The 12,557-nt window shown below is 45.4% G+C and overlaps 1 protein-coding gene across 2 annotated transcripts; it reads right to left on the reverse strand.

Annotated features, from left to right (window-relative positions):
* Nucleotides 1–1,408: 1,408 nt before the first annotated feature.
* STC2 (stanniocalcin 2) lies at nt 1,409–12,336 on the reverse strand. Of its 2 annotated transcripts, XM_014947993.1 has the most exons (4): nt 12,113–12,336; nt 11,263–11,405; nt 8,526–8,737; nt 1,409–5,048 (listed from the first exon to the last, which is right to left on the reverse strand). In XM_014947993.1, exons 2-4 carry the CDS (start codon nt 11,299–11,301, stop codon nt 4,655–4,657), a joined length of 645 nt encoding a protein of 214 aa, XP_014803479.1. In that variant the 5' UTR covers nt 11,302–11,405; nt 12,113–12,336; the 3' UTR covers nt 1,409–4,654. The 2 variants fall into 2 exon arrangements, with proteins under 2 accessions (XP_014803479.1, XP_014803478.1); XM_014947992.1 differs by lacking the exon at nt 12,113–12,336 and having other exon boundaries at nt 11,263–11,517.
* Between the last annotated feature and the right edge of the window lie 221 nt (nt 12,337–12,557).

Consider the following 12,557-nt stretch of genomic DNA (forward strand, 5'->3'; position numbering starts at 1 on the left):
CAGTCCATTGCAGGATTATAAAGAGCTGTGGCACCTAAAGGCAAAGAAATGCTGCAGGTCCTAGATTGCTGCAAATCGCGTCTAGGCTTGTGAAGCCCATCTCCTCCAAAGGCTTCAACTGGATTAGTTATTTTTAAACCCCACAGAAGGAGTGTTAAAAATGTGCTTTTTCATGCAAGCAGCCTTAAAAAAAAATTCCGTGCTTTATGTTCTGAGGTGCTTTCTCATAATTTCCCCATCCCCTTGCTGCCTACACCCCGACGCTGTATGAAAATGACTTTGGAGACAACATAGAAGTGCTGTTTCTTCAGCCTGCTTTTTGTAAATGTTAGGATTTAGCTTTTCTCCTTTGCTGAAACTCCATTAAGCATTTAAGATTTTGATATCTGATCATTGCTGGGATGGTGATGGAGTGATCTGATAGAATTACAGCTACTATATGTGCCTGTTCCATCCCTTTACAGAGACACTATTGACAGATTATTAATAGCTGACAATGGAGAGCCAAATGGATGTTCTCTGTTTTTAAGGTAAAATCTTGAAGGGAGAGCTCTTGCTATTACCAGAACTGACTGGGTCTTTTTTACGTGCAGGACAAATCTTACCAGCTATTACAGCTTTTAGAAAGTGTTGCTGTTGTATTTGTTAATGGGTCTGGCTGAAACCCAGTGCTTGGGGGCTGTTGAGACCCTTTGGCCCCGTGCTGGGGGCTGCTGAGACCTTGCCCACAGGCGGGTGCTGTGGTCACCCACAGATCCCCTCTTGGCCCTTGGGGATGCTGAGTTGTGCCTGTAGCCAACCTGGCTGAGCAGTGTGCCCCCTCCCAAGGAATTTTTGTAATCCAAGATCACCAGGGCAGTGAGAAGAAACCCATAAGCACCTGCCTCCCCCTTTTCCCTTCCTAACCTGAATACAGACTAATTTAAAGCAGATGAGGCAGCTCTGACGTGCTGCAGTGAACCCCGTCCATGGCTTCTGCTCAGGGAAAAACCTCTCGAAATACACAGGGGCATTGTCTGAGCCCGAGAAGGGCACGAACTTCTGCTCCTCATGTTTTTCATCCTCTGGTGTGTTACGCATCTCCCTTCCTGCCCTCAAACCAAGCTGCCAGGTCCCAGACCAGACGAGGTCTCCCTCCCCGGGGGCAACGACACCTCGGAGAGAGACGAGGTCTCTGTCCCTGCTCCGGCTCTCCCTGGCATACAGAGAGGAAGGGCTGGCTGTGTCCCCATGTCCTGCCCCAGCCAGGACACTGCTGCCCGGCTGGCAGAGGGGACGGGCTCTGGGGGGACGAGCAGACAGATCACCTCTGCTCCCCTCGGCTGAACCTGCTGGCCCAGCTTCAGAGGGCTTTTCTAACCCCTTATCGCAGCAGCTGAAATTCCAGCTAAACAAAACCCAGCCAGAGTCTTATTCAAAACATTTATTAGTGTTTAAGGAAAATAATAGTGTGAAAGGTACAGAGCTTTGTCTAAAGCCATATGCATTTTCTTTTTTACAAGCTTATTTGGCTGCAAATTCTACATGAGATAAAACTAGTATGTTTTTCTCCCAGAGATTTGGAATTAAGGACAGTTTGTATTTTTTTTTTTCTTCTTTTCCTTTTAGTTCAGCACTTTAAGTCAGGACAGCATTTTCCAGGGTTTACTGCTATCTTTTTCCAGTAGGCATTTTCCTTCTCCCAGTATTTTCATTCCAGAACAAGGCTCATTCCAGATGCAAAGCGTAGAGGAAACATTCATACCTTGGCTTTTAAGCTTAACCTCCTTCATGAACAGCAAGTTCATAAGGAATGTTAATTAAAGCATCATACAGTATCTAAATGGACATTTTTTTTCTTTTTTATAAAGAATTAAGGCTATGTAGATGTCACAATAAAATAATCTCAGGTAAAACGCACCCTATTTGTTAGATATGAAAGAAGGTTTAACAATAAATAAATGATTTATGCTGTCAATAACATTATGGAACTGTATAAAACTATATTTACGCAGCTTTAAACATTAAAAAAAAAACATACTAGTGGCATGAATATATACAACACAGGTCATGACGTACGTTTAAATTATCATAGCCAGCAGTGTTCTTTTTTTAAATGGAGACACTATAATAAATAGAAATGTTAAATATTTACAATAATAGCATATGTGGAATCAGTAGATGAACACATAAATTCTTCACACACAGAGGAAAAAAAAGTTATGCCTTATACAAAAATCCCTCCCACCCACAGCTTGCCCCCAACCCCCCCAAATTTTCATTGACTAAACAAAAGGATACAATTATCCCCACAGAATGAATGAATACAAATAAAACTGTATGCATGCTGAGGTGATATGTTGACTGAGACATTCAAGGATGTAGATCTATATGTTTGGTTCCCATTGATGAATCAGACCTCTAATGAGAGAGGGATCTTCTTTTAGTTCAATGCAAGAACATCATGTTGGTAGTGAGTTGTTGTTTCTGTTTTGCGTTTGTTTTCTTTTTTTATTATTTTTTAATTTTTTTCTAAAACACTTGGATTGTCTTTTTGGTTTGAGCTTGTTCTTCATGGTGGCTCTATGCCACCAAGGGGGAGAGGACGCTCACAGGAAACCCATGGAGGCACGCTAGAAACCTTCTTATAGTACCACCACCAGCCAATTAGTTTTTGGAGCAGAGGAGCTTCCCATCAGAGGCTGGCCCAAGCCAACCTTGGCAAGCTCCTCCATGGGACAGCCCGGGTGCCCCGTCTGTGGGAGAGCTGTGCCACAACCCAACAGGGCAGCTGGCACCCTCACTGCCAGCAGCTCTGCTCCTCGGTCTTTACTGCTACAGCACTTGACCCCATCCCACCTCTTCCCAATTAAGTTGAATGAAAATTTGGTCACAGAACTTAGCTAAAAATCAGGCAGGATTGAGGTCAGGTGTTTTAACAAAGACGTGGTGATCACGTAGAGACACACCTTTTCAACTTAACGGTCCTCTCTTGCTTCCTACGTGGCTTCTATTAAAAGCAATGCCTATAACTTCTGCGGGTGGATACACGCATTAAACCCTGAATATAGCTATTAGGAGCTGTGTTCACTTAGCAGTAACTGAAATCTGAGTTGGAAATTGTAGCCAAATTCCAACACCCTCTACTGTTTATACAGCTCCTTCCCACCATGCGACAAGACGTACGTTAGTTCACTGGGTACGTTCTGTCTCTACTGAACTGCCTTCCTGCCCCCACAGCTTTCCTCCCAAACTTTCTAAATGAGAAGGCTCAAATCCCTAGTGTGAATCCCACTTTCTAAGAAAACTCGCTTTTTCTCTAGAGGAAGCTGAAGAGCTCACCCTTCTGTCCCCATGGATGCTGCAACCTCCATTTCCAGTACAGTATCTGGGGATATAGGATTGCAGATCTGCAACCTGAGAATTACAATTGCATAGGGGGTAGGAGAGATGTGTCCAAACACCTCAGTCACACGTAAAACTGCTTAGAGACAATAAGCTCTTGACGCTCTTCATCTTTAGTAACTTACTCTGCAGAGATTGGTGGTCATTAACTGTACAACAATTGAAAACAAAAACAGGTCAACCCCCTCTCCTTATCTTTGGCATTTGGATAAACCACAGCTGATAGGCAGGTTCGAGTGGGGCTCCGCATCCCATCAAACCACACCATGCTACTGCTAAGGAGAGATGGATTTCTGATGGGCCTTCAAACGCAGCCCTGGAGAAGAACTAAGTATATGGGGTGCTTCACTGTCTGAGCCTATGCCCATCCTTTTAAGATTGGGCTGTCCATAAGGGTGGAGGACCTGTGTCACCGATGGACAAGTGTAAGAAGAGAACATGCACAGGGTTTTCAGAGGTCCACGAGCGTACTTTTGGGGGTTCCTCCATACTGTGCAAGTCTTAACAGTCACATCGCCTTGTCTGGAAGCTGACTACTTGCCTTCGATACGCTGAAGTGACTGGATTAGCAACTGTCAAGTGATGCAGTGGTTAAAAAACAAACATGGGGCACTTAAACTAGGCAGCATCACCCAGATGGGAACAATGGCTCAGAAGTTAGTTAAGAGAAAGCGGTGGAGCTCCAGACCGCACAGTTCCTGTGCGAGAGACAGGGAAGCTATTTCATTAAAGAGCGTCACATAGAGAGCCTTGAGCTCTTGCATTCTCAGCCACAGGCAGAAACCGAATCCCCCTGGAATTCAGCCATCTGCTGTAAGGCTGCACGTTAAACCTTCAGAGGTGCTAAGCCACAAGCGGCCACATGCAATCTGGCAGAGCCCTCTTGGAACCTTCTCCCCAGCCAAGGGGACCAAGAAAAAAAAACACAAAACAAATCCCCAAAACAACCCAACAACCCCCCAAACAAGATCCTAAATTTCAGCTGATGTCCGTTTCATAAAAAAGGGGAAAAGAATTTAGTCGGAGACATTTTGCCACATTTGGTGGCTGCTCAAGTGTCGAGTTTGCTGGATTGATAACCCATTGCCACTGCTCTCCCTTTGCTACTATATACACTGTTGCTGAGGTCCATATATATCTTGCAATGCCCTGTGCTTGACCTCTGAATGGGAAATGCTTTGGAATGTCCATAGACGGGAAGATGGGACTCAACGGAGGAGGTTTCCAGTGGAGGGGGAGGATGGGGGCAACGGGGAGTTGGTGCCTTTTTTCACCTCCGGATGTCAGAGAAGTCGGACAGTTCGTCTGCCCGGTCCACGATCCCATGTGCCCCTTTGGGACCGTGGCTCCCAGCTTTCACCCGGGCATGGGCGTTCAAGTGGCCCTTAGTACCTCTCTCTCCCTTAGATGCTCGTGAGCTCTCCTTGTGGTCGGAGTCGGAGTGGGCCAGCATGTCCCCGCGGCCAGCAGTGGCTTTGCTGGCTTCACCTGGCTTCTTCTCAGGACCCAGGCTGGTGTCACCATGGACAGCCGAGGTGCAGAAGCTCAGGATGGAGCAGAGGCTTCCCCAGTTCTGTTCGCACTGGGCTTGGACGCTTCTTGTTATTGCCTTTTTCACCTCCTCGCCGCAGGTGAGCAGGATATTCACTAGGTCAACATATGGCCTGGAGGTAAAGGAAACAGTGAGAGGATAGTCAAAATCACATATGGGTTATTATCTTCTAATCAGCCATATCGCTGTAGGAAATGCATGTGATGGCATCCTGTCAAACAAGGCTTCATTCAAGTGCTGGAACTGCCTTTACTGCTCCCCCACTGGAGATGCTCTGGGACAACTGTGATGTCCACCAGAGGAATACATGAGGTCTACAGGAATGGCAAATGGGGCTGTCAAATGGAAGAATTGCTCTCTCACACTTTCTGCCTCTCTTTCCACACCTCTTCATCTTTATTAGTCAGGATGTGTGACAAGGAAACCTGCCCATGTCCCGAGCCATCAGCTTCATCAAAGAGCTTGCTATCTCCAGGTGAACGGCTGGTACAGAGCATACACTGATCACCAGTCTGCAAGAGGGAGGCATTTCCTCACCTCTGTGAAGAGCAACAGATACTCAACTAGAGGTTCTCTGGCTCTTCTCATCATCTTTAGCTTTCCCTGAAGCACCAGATGTTGATCTCCACCACAAGCAAGATCCTGTCTGGACTCAGGATCCAACTGCACAGAGCTCAGACACACGGCAATCTACTTTGGTGGCACTGCTGCTTCCCACACCAAGTTTTTTTTCCTTCATTTCCTTACAGGGTTGTGTAAAGCTTTCAGTATATACCTTTTCCCAGCCAAACAAGGACTCCAAACGAGCCACGGCCAAACACAGTCTCTGCTTCCCACCCATCCCTCTGTGTACCCACAGCACAAGGCTGCCCGAGCACAGGCACTTCGGCTTCCTCAGTCACGGGTCACCGAGTGCAACAATTTTAAAATAGTTGCGGTCACAAGCTTTGTGGGTCAATATTGATGTTGTCTATTGACGCAACCGCTCAGCTGCTCGCAGGCCCAGAAGGACGTGCTTAAAAGTCTTCCACAGTAGGAACCATCCACAGTGCAAGCAGAGAACTGCCTGGGGACAGCAGTGGTGGTTGTATGGGGTGGTGGGGGTGCACCTTCTGGACACACCATCCACCAGCTCCTGTGGCCGTGGACAAGTCTAAATCTCTTCCCATGAACTAAGTCAGAAAAGATGAGGAAAACCAACAGATTATGATCAGTGTCTGACACTACCCTGATTTTACTTTGCCCAACTGCTTAAACTCATTTTGAATGACTAATCTTGGAGAGCCACCTATTCCCCTATCTCAAAATATTTCCCATGTTTGGATTGTTTCTGCTGTTTAAAAAAAAAAAAGTTACTTGGAACGCAGCAGCGACCGATTTGCCAGGGCCTGTCACCACTTCCACCATAGCAAATCGGCCTGACCCCCACCCCACCGCAGCTGACTCAGGAGGAGACTTCACGTTCTTCAACACTCATTAGGAGAAAATGGTCAGAATAAAATAGTCAGGAACAAGTCTGAGAGCTGCCACTTGCTTCTCTGTTCTTAGTTTTTGTTTTAAATGTAAAATAGAAGATGAGAGAGAACTGAGCACATCGCATGCAAAGTGATCCAGCAGGAGGAGGAAAAAAAAGGAAAAAAAAAAAAAGAGAAATCAGTTGTTGAAACTGGGCATAACCTTTACAAAAATCTTTGGAAGAAAAAGGTTGCTGGTATGACTAAAAAGTGGCTCAGCTGCCAAATATTTCAGGTATTCAGAGTCTGCCAGAGCCCTGCGGATTAATACTGGCCCATTTCTCCTTCACTGTTTTACTTTCTGCGTTTCAGCCGGCCTGACCATAGTACCTGAACTGAGCACAAGGCTGCGAGTCAGCAGACGTGATTTTATTTCCAGCTCCGCCACACTTGCCTATTGATCTTGAACAAGTGCCTTAGTTCAAAAGCTTCAGAGATGGCCTCTAAATTTAGGGGAGGGGAGGAGGCTGACTGGCTTCTATTTGAGGAGTCCCGCATAGGGAAGCTAAGCTCTGGCTCTGTGAGATGCTCAATATGAAGTGTAGGAAGCTCTAAATGAGATTGTGCAAATTATAGGTGTTCAGCTGAATGATCCATCTCTTCTCAATCTGAGAACCCCCCGGTGAAGCTCCCCAGAAACAAGCAGCTGCCTTTGAGCATTCCTGCTTTAGCCAGTTTGTAAAACAAGGATAACTTACTTCTCTTTGGACAGGCCTTTGACTTTCATAGCCCTTCTCATCTCCAAATGATGGGGTGGTTAACTGGTACCAAGTACCCAATTTATAGCCTACTAACACACCATAGAGAGGTGCTGCTGTGCAGGATGGAGCTCTGCCTTCCCCCTCCCCCTGGCAGTTGGATGTGGCCCTTCATCCTGGGCATGGCCAGTGGCCGTGGCAAGGCCACCAGCCGTGCCTTTGATCCTGGCCTCAGGAATGTCCACAGAAAGGGCCTTGCTTTCAGGCCACTGCATTCAGTTCATACCAACCACAGCGAATGTTTCTGCTTTTGAGAGTAAACTGGCATCAAAGTGTGTCTCTGCAACTGCAGCTTAAGTATTAGGGGGGTGGTTTTCAACAGAAAGTGAGGGAACAGGGGCACAGCTCCTTTGGAGACCAATAAAAATGCAAGGCTGAAAATCCAAAAGAAATTATTCTGTTAAAAAAAGAAAATGTATCTGTCATGATCACTGGGATTTGAGGTTTCTGTGCTAATATCCGCTAGGGACAAGGCGGCAGAGGTGTGGTAGGAAGATGCTCTAAGGTGAAGCCTGCTGCCAGGCTGTGGCTCAGCCTCCTTGTTTGGGAGTGAAATGTTCACCTGCAAGAAAAACAGGCTCTGATTTTTGCGTCTGTGCACAAAGAGTTGGTACAAACAGCTTGTGCCTGGTTTGTTGCTGTCATGTAGCAGCTTTGATCAATTCCAAATAGGATTCATGCCTGAAATTCCTCAGAGGACAGCTGTGTTCCCAGTCAGGGATGAACTCCTCAAAATCTGACTTGTGCCTTCACTTTGTACACCTCCATGTTTTATTAAAAAGCATCTGAGGTTAATAAGGAATAAGATGAATGAGAGATTACCTAGGGGACTGCAGCTCTTTCAGGGACAATTAACTACAAGACATTTGAAAGTATGTATTTAAAGAAGAAATTATCATCTTACTGACAACTTTGCATAGACCTTCTTCCCCCATCTCCTCTAGCTGTCATCTTTAACAAGATACTGGGGTCAGGAACATTGCCTTTGAGCTCAGAAAGCACCAAGACATGGTGAGATGCCTCTGGAAACAGCAGACACTGATACTGTATTTGCTGAAGGACCAAAGAGACAGCCAGATCCAACTTCAACCTATTTCATTCCCTTCCATAGTCACATCTAGCCCTTCGGAAACAAACTAGTCTTCAAGGGCCCCTGTGAAAAAAGCATTACCTTGGTCTGGTACATGGGAAAACAAGACGTGCTTAAGGCCAGGAGGTGGTGAAACAGCTCCTGGGCAGATGCACAGCCCATTGGCACCACCGTGCTCCTGGAAGGAGCTCCCACGCCTCTGACTGCACTAGCACGGAGGCACTTACTCATGCTGCAGCAGGTCTTTGAAGTGAATCATCTCCACAATGACCTGGACGTTCTCCTTGGCAGCGGAGCAGAGGTCATGCTTCAGGTAGCACTCCCGCTGTAACTGGAACACCATCTCTTTAATGGCAGGGCACTTACGGCTGATGCAGCTGAATTTATGCCTCAAGGCATGAGCCTTACACTTCAGAGCGTCTTTAATGAAGGATTTTCCCTGAGAAGAAAAGAAATGGAGTAGGTCTGTATTTTTGTCCATTAAGCACAGCAGCTGATTTATGCCCAGCTAGCTGCTCCCCTGTAGGACAACGTCAAGGGTTATTACATTGCTAAGGGTACCACTTAATGGCTCTTCCACCTCTTCTCTTTGTTTCTCTGCCCTTAAAGATCATGCCAAGTTACCTGGCCTTGCTATTCCAGTGGAGCTGAACACACAGGGCTTCTTTGCTGGTGTTTTGAGGTTTCCTCTACCCCAACAGCTGAATGCCCAACCAGGGAAAGGGCAAAAGAAATAATTCAATCCTTGAGTTACTGGCTTTGTTTGCTTCTGGAGTGTCAGCATAGCAGGTTCACACAAAGGAGAGGGAATCCTGCCAGGGCTGAGGTCCCCAGGACCACAAACAGATACCCATTCAGTAACTGCAAATTAGTTTAATTTTAACATCAGTATGCAAACTCACAGACATGTATGCACTGTCTATACGCACCAGCCCCATTCCCTTGTCATTTTTTTTTCTACTACTGCTTCCTTAGAGAGGGACTCAAATCAGCACTAATAATAATCCTACAGTGTCTTGATGTCTCTTTGCTGCAAGAAATTCTAAGTGAGATTTAAAAAAAAAATAAAAAATAAGGAAATTAAAAAAGTAAGTTGCAGGAAAACTGCTTTAGCAGCATCTCTTTAACTACTGCGATTCCTTCATTCAGTTGCTTAGTGGGCATCAAAGCCATCCCTTCCTTTCCTCTCTCTTTGCTCTCGGGTGCTAGAGCTGCCATACCAGTGTGTGTGTCGCAGTCTGACAGCTCTGCTCAGTCTCCCTTTACTTTGCTGAGCAATAGGTGTGTGGAAGCCTCCTGCGCTGCCTCCATCTCTTCACTAGCTTCAGATTGTTTTACACAAGTGCTTTGTGAAGACCAAATTTTTATTAACCTTTATCCAGAGAGTACACAGACACAGCTCCACTGACATTAACTAAGATTCACCCAGACCTGCAAGGAGATTTTGTCCCCAAATTGTTTTAAAACCAGAAATGTTTCTTACTGATGAAAGAACTGCTTCAGTCATCATCCCCTTCTATTCCCTATACCAAAGGCACTTGCTTGCCCTTCCCTTCAGGAACAATAAGGCACAGCACATTAGGGAAGTAAGAATAAAAAATGAAAATCCTTATGCAAACCAAACCTGACATCAATTCTCAGGTTTCACAGACAGGGAAGGAGAGCAGAAAAGCAGAGAACAGAAAATGGCCAGTGCTAGTCTTGTCATTTAATGCAGCCTGAAATAACTGTAGATAAAACAGAGATGAGCCATGAAAAGCCGTGTCATAGCAGAGGCTAAAGTCACCTCTAGATTAAATAAAGCTCCAGGGGTTTAATACTTCTGCACTGCAATGGAGACAGCCTGGATGCAAAATGGGCTGTATTTGATTAGTGTATCTGGGGATCCTGGGGAATAGGCATCAATGGCTACGCTCAGCCTTCACAGGCACCTTTACCCTCGCCTCCCAAAAGGGCTGCTTTGGTCAACTTTGTTCACTGACAGAATATTGTGCAAAAATAAATGAGCATTTTCTGGAAGCCATTTGGAAATTAAGCTGAAGGTTTTCACATACCCGCAGAAGAAACGATTCCCATTTTAATCACTAGCCAGACCCTTTGTATGTCCTGGAGAATTTGAACCTAAAATGCCAGCACTTCAGAAGTGTTTCCTACTGGGTGGTCCCACCATCCCTCACGGACCAGGTTAAATCCTGAAGACAGCTCTACTTTATACCATGCTTTTAACAGTGCCATGAGGCTGGTGCTTATAGTCAAGTTATACTGTAAACCGCATGGTCAAGCCAAATGCCGCTGGCCCGTCGTAATGTTCTCTTCCCTCCGCACTGAAATGGGAGAGGAGGTTTACAAGACATAATAACAGGATGTCTCAATGATGCATAAATGGTCTGGGGAGAAAATGAAGGAGACAAACTTAATACCGCATACCATCTAAGTAATGTATTTCAACGTCAGTGTTTGAACCAAAGGCTTATTTGAATACAGCAGCTTCAGGAGATGGCCTGTACTGGTTGCATGCAGATCTTGAGAACCAACTTTAATAACTGCACATTGGGAAATATTTCAATATGTCTAAACGAACCGAGTGCCTGAGCTGCATTTCAGAATCAGTTTTGAACAAATATGGTGTAGAAGCTTAAACTGCTCAGCGTTTCTGAAAAACATGTTCAGCTACATCAGTGGTCTGATTTAGTTACCCTGGGTGCAGGAGAAGGGAGGTACAGGGAGCTGTAGCTAGAGACAGCCTGGCCCCTGGGACACATTGCACACCACTGCTCTGCTGCTGTTCTTGAGTCTTGATTCTGGGCCCTTCAACAGAAAAATTCTTATTGAAGCTGGTCAGGTGCAAAAGTAGATGTGCTCTGTAATGGTAACTTCTTTCCCCAAAGATGTGTTAAAGAACTAGAATATGTGCTGCATGTATATTGGAAGCAAGCAGATACATAGGACATTTCATGGTGTTACCTGGGCATCAAATTTTCCAGCGTAGTGCAGGAATGTCATGCAGATTTCGTGTAAGCCTCGGATCTCGCAAGAATTGTTTTCGAAGCATTCAAACACTCCGCATCCCACATCGCCAGCATTAACCAGGCAGTGCTGGATTTCAGCTAAAATGAGCATTGATTACAGTTAATTTAAAGAACTGTTCAGAGAAGCTGGTGGTGGGTAGGGAAAGAGTTATTTTGCTAACATCATCAGTTCAAAAGAAAAAACACATGTGACAACAGTTATTGTACCCACAGCATGCCCACTCCTTGCAGAAATTAGGCCAGAACTTGGGTGTATTATGTTATGAAAGTGATATCCAAGAAGTAAATGCCAAATCCACTATGCTTACGTCAAGCTATTTCACTTGAGAACTGTCTAATGCTTTTGCATTCCTCAGGAGCAAAGGACGGGCATGATTTTTGCTGTCTGACTTGTACAAAGTTCCCCATCAAATTCCAGAAGCAAAGCAAGAAACCCAGGACCCAGCCAGCTAAACTTTCTCATTTCTGGTACTTTGAGGTAGTTTCTGGCAATTTAGCACAATGGCTTTTTTTTTTTTTATACAGACCACCGAGTTTCCCCTGTCGTGATGTCTACTGAGTTAATGGCAAAACTCCCACTGATAAAGTCAGTCCTTTGCACTGAGTGTTGCATAAAGCTGCAACTATGTCCTCACCTGTGCAGAAATCAATTGAAAATAAATATATTTATATATGTAGTACATGAATGAGATTACTGGAACAGCTGTTACATACGCGTTTATTCTGCCCTTTCAGATGTTATGTAATACTGTAAAAAAAAAAAAAGCTGTCTAATACTCACTTACCAAAAAAACCCCAAAAATATAATTCTTAACAAGACAGCTTCTGGTCCTTTAAAAAAAAATGGATGTAGTAGTTCTGCCAGAGGGAAGGTGGTTGCTGAAAAAGCCTGGGGATAAAGTTAAACAGGGGCAGCTTTTAGACCAGAACTGAGGATGCTAAGAATTCCTGTACTCTGTGCCCTAGTGGTACCTTTAATTAAAGCTCGCCCTTGGGAGCCAGCCTAATCCCCCTCCGAACCGCAGCATGTTTCAGACATCCCCAGCCCCCCCCCCCCATTTGCAAGTCTTTACAGCAACTTTCGGTCTAATTTCAACCCGCGGCAAGGCGGAGAGAGAGGAGCCGCGGATGTAAATGCGGAGTCTGCCGGAGTTCATACGAACACCCCCACCCCCCCAAACCAAATCACTGCCTTTCTGCGTCCCCCCCTCCCTTCTACCTGCCCTGAAG

The sequence above is a fragment of the Calidris pugnax genome, unplaced genomic scaffold (genome assembly GCF_001431845.1).
Source record: "Calidris pugnax isolate Ruff unplaced genomic scaffold, ASM143184v1 scaffold27, whole genome shotgun sequence".
NCBI classification, from domain to species: domain Eukaryota; kingdom Metazoa; phylum Chordata; class Aves; order Charadriiformes; family Scolopacidae; genus Calidris; species Calidris pugnax.